General features: G+C 40.1%; 1 protein-coding gene across 1 annotated transcript; it reads right to left on the reverse strand.

Annotated features, from left to right (window-relative positions):
- Window positions 1-8475: 8475 nt before the first annotated feature.
- On the reverse strand, window positions 8476-18529 carry LOC141907550 (uncharacterized). The gene is made up of 10 exons (XM_074797231.1): window positions 18422-18529; window positions 16291-16734; window positions 15900-16208; window positions 12891-12962; window positions 12780-12809; window positions 12396-12589; window positions 12225-12310; window positions 11660-11923; window positions 11019-11158; window positions 8476-10936 (listed from the first exon to the last, which is right to left on the reverse strand). The coding sequence occupies exons 2-10, from the start codon at window positions 16650-16652 to the stop codon at window positions 9358-9360; spliced, it is 3036 nt and encodes a 1011-aa protein (XP_074653332.1). The 5' UTR covers window positions 16653-16734; window positions 18422-18529; the 3' UTR covers window positions 8476-9357.
- Between the last annotated feature and the right edge of the window lie 1225 nt (window positions 18530-19754).

The raw sequence follows: 19754 nt of genomic DNA on the forward strand, positions 1-19754 counted from the left end.
TGTTCAATAGCCAAACGACTTAAAATCAGGCTTAAGATTCTAAGACAACAGGGGCCAGTTCCATAATCAAGACATAAGTCAAAAAGATGGTCTTAGATTGGTCTTAAGTCCAAGCCATGACTATGGAACCGGCCCCAGGTTTACAGATTAGCAACTGCGGGTAACAGATGAGACAGATCTTTATAACTCGCTCTAATCACGTGCTGTATATTCGTTGAGCTGTATTCTAAGCCACACCCACGTGACCCGTGTATGACCTTGAAACCTAAAAACGCGATCGCCTTATTCTCCTAACGGCGGATTTTCCTTCATTTCGATCGTCGCTTAATTAATAATGAATAATTAACAAATGCGATTAGTTCTCGTGTCGGCGGCGGCGACGGTGCTGGCATCTGCGAGTTGAGAGTCAAACGGGAAATTGAATCGGTCTCGAGCTCACGCGATTTATGAGTGAGACCTCAGAGTTTCAGTTCTGACAACAGAAAAAAACAACACAAACACATAATGTGTGTAAATACTGGGCCTGAATACTGGGCCTGAATACTGGGCCTGAATACTGGGCCTGAATATACTGAGCCTGCCTTAAAATGAGTCTCTGGGTCCGGAATGTGTTAAATATATTGCGTGCACGAAAACGTTGAAAACTGTGTGCGCATTTTTTTTATTAGATTATCCACGATTACATCTCTTCCCCTCCCCCCTCTCCCCCTCCCCCTCTCCCCTCCCCCTCTCCCAATCTCGCTCTCTCCCCTCCCTTCCCCCTTTCTCAATCTCCCGTCACCCTCTCTCCCCTCCCTCTCTCTCTATCACATATGAATGATTCAGTATTTTGGACTGATATATTATCCTTATATCTCTTTAGCTTTTTTTCATTTGGCTCCAATTTCACTCAACGATACAATTTCACCAAAAAAACCATTCTGCATGCGCAGGCGTCAGATAATTCATCAATCATTAAATATCGATGACGCTCTAATTGTGATGCTACAGTTATTGGCGGTAGAATCAATTTTCGCGGGACCCGAAACCCGACAGTTTTAGAAAATCATTTCGTCAAGACGATTTAACGAGACCTTCGTACGATCACGTTTGAAGTTATCATCAATTTACCGATGGTATTCTCACCTGATGTTATCGGACGGTTAAATTCGGACGCGACGAATTGAAACCGGTCAATCGTCTGCTGCTGCTGCTGCTGCTGTTATATGATCGAATACATTAAAACGCGTTTTCTAAACATCGTTTTCTGATTAAACATAATTTCGTTCGCCCGGGGGGCCTTATCGATTTAATGATAATCGACCGGGTTGAAGAGACACCGGGGCGCTGCGCCCCCTCTGCTCCCCTCTGCGCCCCTGGCTGTAATCGCCTCTAAAACGCTTTACCGATATCTCCACACATACTCTCGGGGTCAAATCCCCAATCCGCCCACTTCTACCTATCGCGCTTCACCGAACAAAGTAATATTTTAAACGCATCGAAAATGTTTTTATCTTTTAATATACACAAAACGGATCCCTGCGGGAGGGCGCGTTCACTAAACGCCATTCTCTACATTCAATAGAAACCGGTCGCAGATACATACATTATGTATGTATGGATTCAGGTATCGGATGACAGATAGTTTGTTTTTTTTTTTGTGTTGAAGACTTGTCTCAAAGGAATTTCTCCGCAAATTCAGACAAAAAACCGACGTTTAAGTGAAATGATAATATTGTAAAGGAAAGTTTAGGTCTTGGAAGTATTCTCTAGTTACCGAACGAGAACAAGATTACAAGGATAACTTTGTTAACCTTTGATACTAGCGCCCTCTAGGGGTTTGGTGGATGAGCAACGCGAAACGCCAGACTTCAGTTTCAGCTTCCAATGTTTAGGCAATTAATACGTTATTATTGTAGATGGCTAGTTGTTCGGTTTTGAGCCGAGCGGTGCTCGGCGGGTCGAGGAGTGCCCCGAACGGGGCTCAGCGGGTCGAGGGTTGCTCCGAGTGGAGCTCGGTGGGTTGAGGATTGCCACGAGTGGGGCTCAGCGGGTTGGGGGTTGCTCGGAGTGGGTCTAAGTATGTCGAGGATTGCTCCGAGTGGGTCTAAGTATGTCGAGGATTGCTCCGAGTGGAGCTCAGTATGTCGAGGGTTGCTCCGAGTGGAGCTCAGTGTGTTCAGGGAACTCGTGTAGTAGCTAAAATAGCAAACAGGTATCAAACCTCCCCGAGTTCTTGTTATCTGGTATCATAGTGACAGAAAAATACGAATCTGAACTGCGCGCGCAACAGAGGTTCGTCTTTTTCCGTGAGTAAAAGAGAAATGCTATCGCTCTAGATTTGTGCGGTTTTTTTTTCTGCTTCTATCGGAGTCGTGTGTGACAGATTTACAATAGTAGAAACCTCACTACTGAAACTGGAGGAAGGACACATTTCAAATACCACAAACATGTCTTCACTATGAACAACGTGTAATGCGCTTGCTTGTTGCAAAAAAGGGCTGAGGTTACAACTGAGTATAAACTCATTCTGGTTCTATAATCAATCTAACAACTTTAAGACCAGTCTAAACTCATTTTAGTTCTATAACCAATCTAACAACTTTAAAACCAGTCTAAACTCATTTTGGTTCTATAACCAATCTAACAACTTAAGACCAGTCTAAGTTCATCTTAGTTCTATAACCAATCTAACAGCTTAAGACCAGTCTAAACTCATTTCGGTTCGATAACCAATCTAACAGCTTAAGACCAGTCTAAACTCATTTCGGTTTTAAGCTCATTTTGGTTCTATAACCAATCTAACAACTTTAAGACCAGTCTAAGCTCATTTTGGTTCTATAACCAATCTAACAACTTAAGACCAGTCTAAGTTCATCTTAGTTCTATAACCAATCTAACAGCTTAAGACCAGTCTAAGCTCATTTCGGTTTTAAGCTCATTTTGGTTTTATAACCAATCTAACAACTTTAAGACAAGTCTAAACTCATTTTGGTTCTATAACCAATCTAACAGCTTGACCAGTCTAAACTCATTTCGGTTTTAAGCTCATTTTGGTTCTATAACCAATCTAACAACTTTAAGACCAGTCTGTAAGACAAGCCGACAGTCGGCTCGGATAAAGTCGTCACGTCTGTTGTAGTTACACTGCGCTCAGGTGTTCACTGATCCTGCCTCGTTTTTTATGCGAATTCTGTATTATTTCTAACATGAATCACACACTCGTCAAATATTAAACCCACACAGAATCAGACCAGTACGCGCTATAAACTGCCACTGTTTACGACACATTATGCAATATGCGCAATTCAGGGAGTGATTATAAACCTACCTAAAAACATAATAGTAATATCTTATATAGCGCACCCCTACACGGTAATCGGTGCACTTTACATAGATATAAATCATTTAGCCGTATTAAAAACATAATATTAAAACACAATAGTAGATAAAAAGATCAGTTATAAATTTTTCTAAAAAGTTTGTTTTTAAATTCGATTTAAAACATTCAACAGACGGATTTAAGTCGAATGCTGATGGGAATTTCATTCCGTTAAGCAGGATTGAAATGCCCGGTTTCCAACTGCTAAAAACATGTGCCTTGTAGATACAGTAAAAGCGGGTGGGAGCTGGTTTTAGTTAATACCTATAGGCGCATAACATCTAATCCTTAATTATCAAATTGGAAACTTATACATTTTTCATAACTACATTTCAGAATAACCCGCATCGCAATAATCTGTTAATTGGAAGAGTAGGCGCGACTCGATGTAAACCTTATATGTTTCTCTACCGCGAAGTCGATGAAAAGACTTGAATACATTTTTAATCCGTATAAACACTTTTCAATTTCTATGGTTTCTGTTCAGGAGGCGTTTAATGATAAAATTCTCGCGACCTTCCGCATGTCTAACTCTGTCGTCTTATCGTCATTTTCGATTAAGGATAAAACGATTTGAGTAATTCAGTTTCTCGCCGTTTGTCGAGTTGGGTATTAACTGTGTATAGGGTTCATCAGTCGCATAGTCGGAACTCAACTCGTCCTAAATTGTTAGGTTGGCAATGGAAATATTACTGTCTTAAACTGGTCTTCTAAGCCATATGCAACTTACCCTGGTTTAAGCGTTAATGAAACACTTTGAGTCCGTTTTGATGCTATGCACACTAAGAATTGAAAGAGTCCGAAATATTTCCTTGAGCTAGTGTAGTTTATTCAACATTTCGACTATATCCTAATAGTCATCTTCAGGAATACTGTATTCCTTGAGCTAGTGTAGTTATTCAACATTTCGACTATATCCTAATAGCCATCTTCAGGAATACTGTATTCCTTGAGCTAGTGTAGTTTATTCAACGTTTCGACTTTATCCTAATAGCCATCTTCAGGAATACTGTATTCCTTGAGCTAGTGTAGTTTATTCAACGTTTCGACTATATCCTGATTTTCAGGAATACTTTGTTAAATATATCGATAATTGAATTGACCGGCAACCAGTCTAGCCCGGATATATTGATGCCGTAGAGCACAAGTATAGTTATGAAATATATTTGACTACTAAACGACAAAATTCACAAACGTTATTGTTATCTTAAAACGCCAATATTGATGACGTAGTTCACATCGACACATACAGAACTGCTTAAATAACACACGAGGTTTTAATTTATATAGAAATGATTGTAACGGTTTTTACGGCGTCAAATAGTTTTCAAACTTAGTCTGTTTGTTCTGGAAGTTTATGAATATTTCATAATCATGTTATTACATTATAGAATTCCCAAAGACAAATAATTCGGTTGAAGTTGAATTGATCAAATTGATGAAAAGCTGAAACAAACTTTCACACTCTATTTCTTTCATTCTTGGTGCGGGTTGTTTATTACAAGTTGGTTACAATACACACATTATTTAGAAATCTTCGAATATCACTATTGAAGTATCGTTAATTATTTCGAGCACCACAAACTGAGAAACATGATATACACTCGAAAAGTGATCTGACAACATCTTCGAGGCTGCAGGAAAAACCGTTCTATTTTTAATTCCCTACCGACCAAAGCTTTTTTAGTCGTGCATTCGTAAGAGTTTGTGAAATACAGTAGACTCTGTGTCTTACTGCGGTAAAGTTGAGACCGGTAAAATTCTACCCCGAGTTGGTGTCAAATACTGAGTAAGAGTTTGTGAAATACAGTAGACTCTGTCTCTTACTGCGGTAAAGTTGAGACTGGTAAAATTCTACCCCGAGTTGGTGTCAAATACTGAGTAAGAGTTTGTGAAATACAGTAGACTCTGTCTCTTACTGCGGTAAAGTTGAGACTGGTAAAATTCTACCCCGAGTTGGTGTCAAATACTGAGTAAGAGTTTGTGAAATACAGTAGACTCTGTCTCTTACTGCGGTAAAGTTGAGACTGGTAAAATTCTACCCCGAGTTGGTGTCAAATACTGAGTAAGAGTTTGTGAAATACAGTAGACTCTGTCTCTTACTGCGGTAAAGTCAGTGATTTTGTCTATCTGTAGGAATAAGGAGAGGGGTTTTTACTGAAGTGCTACGTGTTCATGAATGAAAGAGATTTAATAATTATGTATTCAAACCCACGCTTTAAAATAAAAGGTTTTCTGCTCGGAAAAAAGGCGCATTGTTATTAACAGGTTCGGTTTTAAGCGCAGGTCTTTTTAATTGCATCACGTAAAAAGACCACAAATCAAATTTTCCATTCAAACGTTGTTGACATGATTTTCTGGAATATCAGATGCATCTATTCATCGGTCTAAACATAGACACTGGAGATAAGCTCATTTTGGTCAAGATCTGCAGGAGTTCAGACTTTTGATAAGACCGCATTTTCCCTAATATGTTCTTATATTACAAATTAAGACCAGATCGTTTCCCAATTAGATGAATATTGATTTTGATATTGTTAAATACCAGCGATAAAGTTTTAATCAAGACCAAGACAAGAAAAATGATATTGATATTAAGATGAAAAATGATATTTTGAATTTAGATTTCAAATTTGAATTTGATATTGCAGGCGCGGATGCAGACTATCGCACATGCAGCACGTGCGGTACTGTAGTCGCAGTTTTCAAATGCCCTTGAAAAATTTTTGTTTCGGGAAAAAAGTAAATAAAAGGGCACACAATTTGTGCGCCATAAAAAAATAATTGCCTTTCTGTACTAGGACTAAAGCAAAATGTGAATGGAAATAAATTGCCCAAAATCAATAAAGACAATTTTCCTTTACTCAAAAGGGCACTATTCTAAAAGAGACATTATTGTTGCTCTATAAATCTAATCGAAAAAGGGCAAATTTCGCCAAAAATCTAAAAAAGGTACACGGAAATTGTATGTGAAGGTAAATTAAGTGGCATGATGCCAATAAATGGCACTCAAACTCAAACTCGCTCGCTGGGCATCAATACTGGCCCTTTTCAAAGTTGGTGCCCTTTTTTCACTGTGCTGTCGTCACCGAATGGCCCTGGATCCGCGCCACCGAATGGCCCTGGATCCGCGCCACCGAATGGCCCTGGATCCGCGCCACCGAATGGCCCTGGATCCGCGCCTGTATTGATATTGAATATAACGCGAGTAATAAATAAACCACAATTCGAAATTTGAAATGAAATAAAAACTTTAAAGATGTTTTGTTGTGGTTTTGTCGAAGTTCTTGTCAAATTTTCCATCAAAGTTTTTCGTTTTTTGTCAAATGAAATTTGTATCGAAACAAGATCGAAGATCGGCATGAATTTTGATTTCGTGCCGAAAACAAAGAGGATTTTTTGAAATAACTGAAATAATTTCGGTAATAAAGTAAAGAGTAAAATGCTTACCTGTGTTAACGATAATGATATAGCGTATCGTCGCTTGTCCGCCCGTTCACTGGTTTAACTGTTGTTATATTGACGGTTATATATATAACTGTTATAACGAGGTTTATCAGGAGGCGCTGATGAATAATAACTCATACAGTGATGATCTATGAGTGATGAATATCAGTCCCTGGCAGCAACCTCTCCTCCACACTCTCTCTCCCGCGCGCACGCGAGTCAGTCCGCGTCCGTATTTTAACGATGATTAATAGTTGATCTCTCCTCTCTCTCTATCTTCAACTCGGCCGTTTAAGCTAACAAGTCCCTCCGGCTTCAAGATATTAGCTATTTTACTTTATTGGTGCGTGCTTGTTGAGTTTGCGGACTCTAGTAAAAGACGGAGAGGGGCGTTACAGGGTGACTGCATCCCAGGGGGAGTACAGGGTGGCTGCATCGTGGAGGGGGGCGTTACAGGGTGAATGCATCACCTACATATTTTCCAAGTCATTTGTAATGAAAGTTTCTAAGAATTTGGTTACCTAATCGATGATGTCATAACCGAATCAATGATGTCATAACCTAATCGATGATGTCATGACCTAATCGATGACGTCATAACCTAATCGATGACGTCATAACCTAATCGATGACGTCATAGCCTAATCGATGATGTCATAGCCTAATCGATGATGTCATAAGGTGATATGAGCTATTATCGATATGCTACCGGTGCTGCGGCTGCTGCTGCTGCTGCCGCTGCTGGCGGGTTAGAGTAATTAATTAGGAAGTAGAGATAGACAATATGCCCTAGCGGGGTCGTCCATCACCGGGCAGGAGTTTACCCTAGCGGGGTCGTCCATCACCGGGCAGGAGTTTACCCTCGTGGGGTCGTCCATCACCTGGCGGGTGTGTTCGCCTTCGTGGGGTCGTCCATCAATAAGCAGATAAGCGGTAATTGAATCGCTTAACGTTGAAGATGAGAGATAAATTTGAAGAAATGAATATTTATTAGTTATTTTTTTCAAGTAACGCAGGGAAAGAAAACTTAATTCTTGGATGCACATTCTGAAAACTTAATTCTTGGATGCACATTCTGATCGGTTGTTGATCTACATTTCACCGTGTTAAACTTGATACAGCCAAACACGCTTAGTGGAGACCATTGGGTTTGATCTAAAACCGGTCTAAGCTGTTGTGATTAATTAATTAGAGAGTTAGTGTGAATGGAGTCACCGTGCAGCTGACTAATCACCACTACATAATGGTCACCACACCTGAGTGGTCACCGGTCGCCACACCTGACTGGTCACCGGTCACCACACCTGACTGGTCACCGGTCACCACACTAAGCAGACAAACTTACAAACTCGGTATACCATCACTGGTTTATGGACTAGTGGTTAGCATGCTCGGCTGTTGTGCTGGCGGTCGCAGGTTCGAGTCCTGCTAGGGTTAGGGTTACTACGGACCTTGGGTTAGGGTAAGTGTGTCCTAGGATTAGGGTTACGGGGTTAGGGTCCATGGCAATTTTCGTGGCGAATTTGAACATTTTCAAACATTGAATTACATTTTCAATTACTTTTGGTGGGAAATCTAATCCTCTCCCAATCTCCTTTTATTCGAGCTGAACCAAAAAACAACAAATCAATTCATGGAAAAAGTAATTAAGAATATTTTATTCTCCAGAAAATTTCTATGAAGGCAAAAATTCACTCATTAAATTCACAATAAAACCGGATATTCCCTACTTAAAAACAAAAACTGTACCGTTACTGTGGCAAGTGAGGATTCCACGTAGAAGATCCACTAGGTGTCGCTATTGGTTTTATTAGAGTCCAATTAAAATCATATCAAATTTTCTTGCTAGAAAAGTATGAATCAGACATTATATTTCATCTGGGAGCTTGAAAATCTAGTTGATAAAGTGATTGAAGCTAACTTCGTAAAGCCACACCATCTGGTGGTGAACTCTGGCACTTCATTGGTTTAAGGGTCGAATCCCAGAGTAATGGCCTATATTTAATTGTTTTTTTTTTATTGTTCCACTCGGTTTTTGGGGACCGGCCCAATTACGTTTAAGCTAAATATTTTACAATATATTTACAGTCGTATTTCGTATCACAGAATTTCGCTTCAGGTGAGGGACGCGCACTCTACACAATACGCGTACCAGGTGTATAAATATAGCAATCTAACAGTTTAACTAAACCTCAAATTAAATAGAATTTCACTTGGCAGTTTTTCAAACTCTACTAAAACAAAATCGTCTACTATTTTAAAACAAAGCGGGTCTAATTGGAGCGATTGTCTCTCTATCATCCGTGGATGGCGTCCGGTTAAACGAGGCAAAATCCACAACCAAAGATTCAAACGTTTGCGATCTCTATCGGGCAGGCCTATCGTGACGTCACAGAGCACCTTGTCCAAAAACACCGCAATTCACTGTCTGATAGGTTCATGCGCCCCCTATCGTAGTGTTCAGACATCGAATGACCCCTAACCGGCTATATGCTCCTCTTCAGCGCTCTAGCGGCTGCTATTAGAATTATATTAACCCTTTCCTGCCGTTATGCTACTTCGATCGGTCCGCCATTACCGCGTAGTTGCATCGTGTTATAACCGTTAAATTCGTGTTGTCTTCCTTTGATGATATTCTCTCGTAAATCAGGATTCTGTTCGGGGAACGAGTGGTGGAATTTACGATGAGCTCGCGATTTACTGAACGAGTCTTGTATTTTCAGCAGCGACGTCTGCGGCCGTGGCGTTCCCGACGCCGGGTTCCAATCGAATCGTTTGTCGTGTTTGAACGACATGTCGTACGGTGGCGCCCCCGAACCGAACTGAGCTTGATAGGCGCTTTTAAATTCACTCCGGTCCTCGCTTACTGCTTTACCACGTGACTCGGCGAACTGATCCTGTACTATAGTCCTATCGTACGATCCGCGCATGCGCGATGTACGCTGGTTTTGCTCGTCGGTGGCGCGCAGACTCGGCATCGGCCAGGTTCCGTTAAACAGCGCTACGACGGGTTTATCCGAGGCCGGTATGACGTCATTATTCAATTGGGAATCACTGAGGGTATTCCTCGGGTCGAACTTCGCCTGTGAACTGGTGTATTGTACCTCGGATACAGGCTGGTTCACCGATCCGCTCATAGGGGCGCTGCTCAGACGAATCGGCTCGCCGCCTGCTCCAGTTGCTATGGTGACGTTCTCGGTGAATTGTACTGTTTTCGGACGTTTGGTTGACGCATGCGCTTTGACGTTGTGCAGTGATTGGTTGGCGGTTGACATGACGACTAGCGGCTCGTGTCTGGCGAACGGATGTAAGGAGTACTCCTGTAAGAATTTCGGTTTGTTGTAACTCGTACCGTGGGTCGATTCTGTGTTAATGACACCGTTTTCGACTGTTTTCACATCGACATCAGTTAAATCCGGTTTCAGATGTTGTTTCTGTAAGAAGGTTTGTTTAGCCAGCGGTGCTAACACTTCTTCCGGTTCCTGTCTTCCGGATATCAGACTGTTCGGCTCGTTGTATAGATTCATAGCGTTGAAGCTGTTCGTTACGTTCATCTGCGCGCTCAACGAACTCGATTGGTTTATCGCGTCGACGTGAGAGGCGCTAGTGTCGAACATGCTCGGTCTGACCCCGGTCTCGTAGGCGTCGTCGAGTCTGGCGGATAGTTTCTCGGGTAGGTAGCTGGTCTGATACATGCCCGCTCGTTCAGCCTGGTAAGTTCCCTCGTGTTTATAGAACACTCCGGGTCGTTCCTTCTCGCTCGTTGTTTTATATTTCTCGTTCAGAGCCTGGATATCGTGACTAGGTTTCTGTAGTTCCAGTAATTTCCACCGATTCGAAGCCTCGATCTGCTGAAAACGATCTTTCTCCTGATGACGTAGTTCGTCGAGTGGATTTTTTATGCCGTTTACGTCATCGGTTTTGGCGTTGTGGTGGTCGATGTCTTCACGTGCGTGTGTTTCTCTCTGTTCGTTCAACAGATGGCGTTGTCGTTCCGGATGTAGATCTTTCTCCATCGCCAGCCATTGTTGCGAACCGTACTTCCGGTCGTCCATGTCTTCTGGCATATTTTTATAGGCTGTTCCATTCATCAGTCGATTCTCTTCCTTTTCGCGAAGAGTCATTTTTCTGCGGATTGAAAATATCAATTTTCTCAAAATTCTGTTTATTTTTTCAAATTCAATCTAAAAATCGACAAAATATAAAATACCTTTTATAGTTTGTATTCCACGTGTATTTGTCACCGAAATCATCTGCGTTCACCTGAGGTGAAGGTCGCGGATTGATCTGTCGACCGATTCGACCTTCAACAGGTCGCGGGGGGTCGAATGTAGGCACCGATCGTGGGTACTGAAAATATACATTAATGTATATAAAGATAAGTCCTAAGGGTAGAATTTCAGTTTATCACAAGCGAATCTTGATCTATAATTTCAAGAGTTATATCAAATGTTCTTAAAACTCCAGGTCCCGGTACTATAGACCGGTATTACCTTTAACCCGAGGGCTAACTCAATTCATCTTCAATAGAGTTAACCCCCGGGTTAAAGGTAATACCAGTCTATAAAATAGGCCCATAAATACAGGAAGTTTTTGTATGTTAATTCCTAAAAGGCTGATGCAGTCTGGACCATACATCCCCCTCCTGGGGCCGGTTCTATAGTCATGGCTTAGGCTTAAAGTCTCAAGTCTCAAGTCTTGGAATTAAGTCTCAAGTCTGAGGAACCGGCCCCAGGAATGCTGCACCGGTCTAGAAAAAATGGGCCCAGGAAAATACAGTTGACCTAGTTCGACAGTTCATCAGTTCAGACACTGTATACTATTACACTGTATGTGATGATAATCACTCACCAGTTCATCGTCTATATCACCAGTAGCTTTGAATTTAACGACTTTCTCCCTGTAATTATCCAGAGCTAGCGGATTACTGGGACCGTGTCCCGTGTTCTCCAGATCGTACGTCGTCTTCCAATGAGATCGTTCCACGTTACGTAACGCGTTCGCTGTACGTTCACATATCTGTTGGTCGGGACGACGTTTTTCTAAGTTCGGTACGAGGTATTTGATCGGTGTAGGATAGAACTGTTGCCTCCCGCTGTGACCTGACTTCACTAACTGAAACACATACAACAAAGCTACTTTAAACATACTGCGGCAATAGAGGATTCTACTCGTGGCAAGTGAGGATCCACCAGGTGCGCTAGTGTACAGTAGGACATCAACTACTGCGACAATAGGGGATTTCACTATTGGCAAGTGAAGATCCACCAGGTGTCGTTAGTGTGCAGTAGGACATCAATTACTGCCGTAATAGGGGATTCCACTACGGCAAGTGAGGATCCACCAGGTGTCGCTAGTGGACACTCACATTTCAATTTCATCCTTTCATATTTTCACGAATATTAGTTTTAGTTACCTGGTTGAATTCCGGTTCCGGCCAGGTTAAGGCTCGTTTATGCGACTCGGAGGGTAGATCTTGTATTTCGTGGCGATCACCTTGACCTTTGAAAAAAATCAATAATTCATACGGTCAGCACAGAATGCGCGCGCATGCGATATTCAAATTAAGAAAAGAAGTTTCACCGACCTTTAGTTTTGTGGACTATAGTGACGTCATAAGCGTTAGCTGGCATTTCGGCGTCTTTAGGTACGAGCTTACGGGCGTCGACTCCTCGTTTGGGGTCTTTGGGCGACTCGGCGAATTTCGGGAACATGGCTACACGCGGGATGTGTGACGTGTAGGGGTGTTCGGCAGGGAACGGTCGATCTATCATCAATAAACTAGAGAAATATAACAACAGTTGATTTTGAGTATTCTACGCAGATATTCACTAATGTGCATTTCAAATGTTCTAACTCAAACTGTAAAACTGTACACTTTAGAACAAGGTCAAGGTCGTATTTATCGTGTGGAACTGATGTTAAACTAATTGAGTTATTTGTGGTTTCATTGAGTATATTTTTTACTTACTCCATCCTAGAATCTTTAGGATCCGGTAATCTGAAAGGAAACGACCGTCAAACATTTCAATTGCATTCATTAAATACAGTTTGAATTCATCGATATATTATATCTACTTACAGTTGGTCGCTGGTTCTTAAATTACTTCTTTTTAACTTGGTCAAATCATAGCTCTGTTGAATGGGTATATCCCTGGAAAAATGATTTAAAAACAACCTTTAAACCAAGTATATCGAAACCGGGCACCTATGGGTAACTTTAAAAACAGACTTTAAAACCGGGCCAAGGATGAGGATTGGCTCCTAGGGGTAACTTTGACAACCAGTCCATAAAACCGGGCCCAGGATGAGGATTGGCCCCTAGGGGTAACTTTGACAACCAGTCCATAAAACCGGGCCCAGGATGAGGATTTGTCCCTAGGGGTAACTTTGATAAACAGTCTATAAAACCGGGCCCAAGGCACTAGTCATAACTTTCATTGGCAAGTATGTCTATCTGAGCCAGGTCTAGGTCAATACCAGCAGCCATATTCATAGAAGTTGTCTAACTCAGGCTGCGAGATTTTGTAACTCCAAAAACAAGCCCCGCACAATGCATACATATAACATTTAATGGTCACTATGTTTGTGACTGTTGACAGTGTTGTTAACACATATTCGGCGACTCAAGGGTCAAGTGTGTTTTAAAACTGTTTCAACCAGCCAACTGTAAACAGTTATGGACAAACAGATCATTGCTGACCACAGTACTGATTACAATTATCAGCATACCGATCGTTATAACGCACCGAGGACTGAAGACATAAGACTCAAGCCGCGCTGATAATGTTATTATATAGTTAATACGATAGACATATTTCAACCGATAATCAATATATGTAAATTAGATATGCAAATTAACTGTGGTTCGCGTGAAACCGCTACGACAGGCGCCAGTTCCTCGGTAGGACTCAATTAAAGACTCTTAGAGTCAATTTAATTTCGATTTCCAATAATTTTACGACACAAGATGAGGAAACGTTTTCTTGATCTGATCGAGGATTTCGATGTTAGATCTCAGGTTAATAGCGACACCCGTGTATGAGGATTGATTAAACAATTGATTTACTATAAACTATAGCTCTTTACTAAAAAAGAGTCGGATTCGATTAAGAGAACTGTGGAACTTAGTCCACAGTGGAACTGGTGGAACTGTGGAACTAGTGGAACTGGTGGATGTTCGTGACAATCGACCTCTCTACGCCCCGCGCTCGCCTGTCTCTTCCATCGACTTGTAATTAATCAATTATTAATTAACGATTCAATGAACGTCGAATCATTTATTATTAATTTCGCTGGTCACGAGAACAACACAATTACATATCAACACTCATCAGTTACAACCCGTGAGACAGAGTCTACTGTATTTTATAAACTCAGTATTTGACACCAACTCGGGGTAGAATTTTACCGGTCTCAACTTTACCGCAGTAAGAGACAGAGTCTACTGTATTTTATAAACTCCGTATTTGACACCAACTCGGGGTAGAATTTTACCGGTCTCAACTTTACCGCAGTAAGAGACAGAGTCTACTGTATTTTATAAACTCAGTATTTGACACCAACTCGGGGTAGAATTTTACCGGTCTCAACTTTACCGCAATAGGAGACAGAGTCTTCTGTATTTCACAAACTCTTACTCAGTATTTGACACCAACTCGGGGTAGAATTTTACCGGTATCAACTTTACCGCAGTAAGAGACAGAGTCTTCAAATCAAGGCTGAATAATTCAAGCCATGAAAGAATTATCATTTATCGCAAATTTTGTATCGTCACCAATTTGTTGTATTGTAATATGCAGCACTGGTGGATGCCGGATACCCTTGAAATATCGGTTAAACGCTGATGTAACCATAGCACCAGAGAACTACTCCTCAAAAACTTAAGCGCTCATTTGAAAACGTATAGAGTTATATAGTTTAATATTGAAAATTTCTAAATACAAAACTCGAACCAAATTTCGTAGGGTAGTAAAATACTTTCGCAATTTTCAAATTTCAATTTCTGCCCTCTTACCTGTACGTGAACGTAGCCGCTTTCGGGGCCCAAATATTCTCATTTTTATCTTTCAGTTTACCGGTACCCCACTCTTCGGGTATCTTCGTCGACTTCTCAATCGGAGGGAACAATTTTAAAGATGTCATTTTATTCTAGAAATTCCGCCACGATCGATCGAAATGCACAGTTTTCACAGTCGGAGATTCTTTCAATCAACACAGTCAAATCTACGCATTATTCCGGCGGATTCAGGCCGGGGTCATGGACAGTTCGTAACGATGCTGAGTATCCAATAGAACAGTCTGTCTGGGCGACGGTTCCTGTTGATAGTTAACTCTGTCCCGTTAAACTCGACGTGTGAATGGCGTGTGTTACTAAGGGTAGCGCAGTTACAACACGACAGTCACACTACAGTTACCAGTTAACCCGACCAACTATTTATCACAATAACCTGTTTAAGACAGTTAGACATTATGAGACGCACTTGCGACTTGTGGCAATTCTTTTATAAGAAAAGCCGCCGTTAGGGTTTTATTGTTATTATAGACGCCGACTTTGTTTCCTTGTGTTTAAGTTAAAATGTACAGTTTTCGTCTGTTCGCTAGTAGATATAGCTCCCAGAATGTAAATAACTTTGGGTGAAATACAGTAAACTCTTGTCGTCTCTTACTGCGGTAAAATTGAGACTGGTAAAATTCAACCCCGAGTTGGTGTCAAATACTGAGTAAGAGTTTGTGAAATACAGTAGACTCTGTCTCTTACTGCGGTAAAGTTTAGACCGGTAAAATTCTACCCCGAGTTTGTGTCAAATATTGAGTAAGAGTTTGTGAGATACAGTAGACTCTGTCTCTTACTGCGGTAAAGTTGAGACCGGTAAAATTCTACCCGGAGTTGGTGTCAAATACTGAGTAAGAGTTTGTGAAATACAGTAGACTCTGTCTCTTACTGCGGTAAAGTTGAGACCGGTAAAATTCTACCCCGAGTTGGTGTCAAATACTGAGTAAGAGTTTGTGAAATACAGTAGACTCTGTCTCTTACTGCGGTTAAGTTAAGACTAGTAAAATTCTAAAGTCTTTTCTCAGTTAAACTTACTCAGGTCTGAAGCTGAAGATGCTACTGATTTGATGAGGTTGAGGAGTATAATTAGGCGCTGAGACGGGTCGCCGGTGCGGCTGTGGTGCTGAGACGGGTCGCCGGTTTCTCTCGTATAGATTGTAGTTTTTCGGGTCCAGTGGGTTAGGAGGCAGTTCTCTGGCTGTTGCCGGGCGATGTTGATGATGATGATGATGATGATGCATATGATGAGTAGGTGATGATGTTTTCATTCTGATGTTTTCTTCACTCGAGACAGTTTTGTCAACTCCATTCGGTGCCGAATCGTAATTACAAAATTCCGTATATCTGAAATTGCAATGAATCAAAAAATCAAAAAAATTAAGAAAAAAAAAACTTTTTTCAAAAATGGTGAAAACGATAAACTTACGGGGTTTGGAGCAGTTGATTTCTTATTCCCGACGAAACGTAGGCCACATCCGTGTTATCGCCATACCCGTTACGCAGCGACGAGTCCTTGTTATAGCCGTAGCTATTTTTCAACGCAGCATGCGAAAAATCAAAACATCCGTCGTCCGCATAATCAATATACTCGTCCGAATCTAAGTCCACCTGGAGGCCCACGTTTTCCAATGATCCTCGACTACCGGAGTACGTCTCGTAGGAGAAACCCTTATTCGGATCCTCGAAATCGTCTTTAGTTTTGTACTCCCAGTCGCGGTAAGGCACCAGATTTAACCTTGACCTGAGAGTCTCTTCGTAACCTTCCGGATCTTCGACGAGCGGCTTCATCGCGAATCAATAAAATTTACAACGATCTTATCTGCATCTCATTTGCATAAAATAGAAACGACTGTACGACGACATTCAAAATCTAGAAAGAGAATAAGGTGTCTCTGAAACTGAAATGTTTATTAACGTTAAGCATTTTCGCGGTTATTTATTTCAGTTCAAATACCTCCAAATACTGGTTAGATATATAGAATTATATCATTCGATTGTATTGAGATTTCATTGAGGTTTACGCAGATATATTATGTAAACCGCTTATACAAATAACAACACCGCTTGAACTGAAGATTATTTGGATTTAATGGAAAAACTTGTTCTCTCACGAGGCCGAACGTAGTTCAACCTATATTTATAAACACGTGTAAACCTATAGAACATAGTGAAATATGAGTCATTGGAGACACGAATCTTAAAGACAGATTTACAGATTTTACGTTTGAACACGAAACCGATATCCGTCGTTTTTTGTTTGTTTGCCAAATGCCTCTGTAAATTTGTTTTTGAATTGGTGAATCGAACGACATCGGATGGACGGGTTAGACTTTTTTGAAATTTTAATTGAGTTGATTTGGTGGAATTTCAACCGTTAACTAAAATTAAGAAAATGAATTTACTCGAAATGTTTAATTACGTAAAATTTTGCCTCTGAATTTGACTTCGGGGTCAAATACCGAGTGAGAATCCAAGAAACACTGAATAATGACTAAAGGCTTTTAATAAAGGAACTTCGTGTCAACTGATATTCGGTACCCCCTGTGGGTAAATACCGGTGGATTTCTTTTCATGATTTTAATAGAATTATTTTACTTGCATTGCATGGATAGAATTTGTCCTTAGATTTCAGTCAGGAATGCGCGAAACTATAACGAGAATAAAATGAGAATATTTGCTTAAAACTATAAAAAAAACACCAGTTTCATGAACTATTATAAATTATCATAACATTTGCATAACTAATCATTGATTTGTTAATACAACGTCGTTGAATTTTCGGTTGCTACGATCTTAGGCAGTTGACAGTTTTAAAGTTGGGACATTTCTAATATCGTTAATCAGAAATATAGCTCAACAGTTGGGCCGAAATCAGAGAGTATTAAGACTGATCTTCAGTTGATTAAAATCACTAAAAGTTCGAAAACGTTAAATTACGAAACAGTTGTATTGTTTGATATAAAGTCGATTTGTTGCTGACTTTTGTTGTCGTGGTCTTTACTGAAATCAAGCGTCGGAATGAAATATAAAGCAGGAAATTTAACACTATTCATATGAATGAGACATAAAAATGTTTCTGTTCGTTGTCTTTTGAAGAATGAATCAGAATTTCCTTGCCGTGAATTTTTACTATTATTGAACTATAAAGAAATGTATGATTAGAAGAAATGTATGAATCTATGCCGAGTCAGTTCCACAGGGGCTAAAATTTCAATCTTCGAGTTAAAGCAATTTAAAAATAAGACTATCTTACAGAGAATTCCTTATAGTTTGAAAAAAAGAAATTCTCAAACTCTAATAGCTCACCATTAACAAAATCGTGAATTCTAATACCGCCGCAAGTCAGCTATGACTTTACAATTTCACTGACATTGCGCAATACATCCTGAACGTGCTTCACGATAAATCCTAGGCCGAAAGATTTCTCGATTAAAGAAGTATTCAAAAATTGTATTGACAAATTTATCCAAAAAGTAACACAGGCCCGTTTCAAAATATAACATTCATTTCGCTGCAGTTTTTGTTTGGTTTAAACGAAATTTCGGGTTAAGACATACCTGACTAATGAAAAGAAAATCCGACTAGAACTTATTGCGGAAATCCCTACTCTCTCTCTGCCAGAGACCGGGTCGTGGCATGTGAATTAGAAACACTTACAATTTCCCTCTTACAATAACAGAATTTTTATCAGTCACGTGTCACTCGTTTAAGACGGGTAAATATTTTCTATAAGACGTGTTTATTAGGTGGCTCATAGGGCGACCGTACCACTGCGAGTGGGGTGTATTTCCTATACGCGGTGTACTGTTCTGATTGAATCGATTTTATTGATCGAAAGGTTGGTGTCGTCTGTTTCTAGGATATTGTGTACGATAACGAGGCTTTGTCAGCCGATAATCCGACCGAAAGTAAACACTATTATTAATTATTACTTCCGTATAATAAAGTTATTTATTCCAAGTGATCGAAGGGTTAAAATTCCTCCGGTAAAATACAGTTTTTTTCTGAAATCGATTTATGAGTACGTCATTTTCATAAAATTCTAATATAGCCGCGAGGCAGTTACAACGGATTTTCAGTGCGAGGCGATGTGTTCCGAAAATCCAAAAATCATTAACAGATAGCAAACCGAAAGGTCTCAAAATTCTTAATTGCTGATCTACGTTTAATGAGGGGTATGGATGGAGTGTTGAGGGTTAGGGTTTTAATTCAAATTTATGAGCCGTTAATAACTGATATCCATCACCGTGTGGATAAAACGTCCCTGATATTCGTAGTCTGATTGATGTCGGAATATAAAGATTCAAAATTCAAATTGATTAACCGTTAACCGTAAATAGCGCTGATCTTCTGTTTGTTAAACATCGCTGAAATTAGTAACAATAACTAGATTATGTCAGAATTCGAAATTCAAATTTATCAACCGTTGATAACTGATTACCTCGTGTGTAAAACGTCACTGAAATCTGTCGTACGTCCTCTAGTAAATAAATCACAGCCACGATCTCTGAATTAAGGGGGCGGTATTTGAGTTTACAGTTGGTCAGTGAATTACAATAACTTCTTCATTTAACGCTGAATGTTTAAGTAAATATCGCAATTATGTAGACTATAATGAAAACGATTTTCACTGGAACCTAAGTAGAATACTAATTGATCTAAACACAAGTAACGTCTAAATATTTTCTCATTCTGCTAACTATATATTATATTTACAAATTCTAAAAATTTATAACAAAAATCTATTGAAATTAAAAGACTTTTTAAGCCTATTTAAATTTTGATTTGTTGATAAATTAACCAAGAGATTTGATAATGATTTGATTTTAAAGAGATTTGATAATGATGAATAGATTTCGATTTTAATCTTTAAGATTCTTATTCAATCTT

Source organism: Tubulanus polymorphus, chromosome 6 (genome assembly GCF_964204645.1).
Source record: "Tubulanus polymorphus chromosome 6, tnTubPoly1.2, whole genome shotgun sequence".
NCBI lineage: Eukaryota > Metazoa > Nemertea > Palaeonemertea > Tubulaniformes > Tubulanidae > Tubulanus > Tubulanus polymorphus.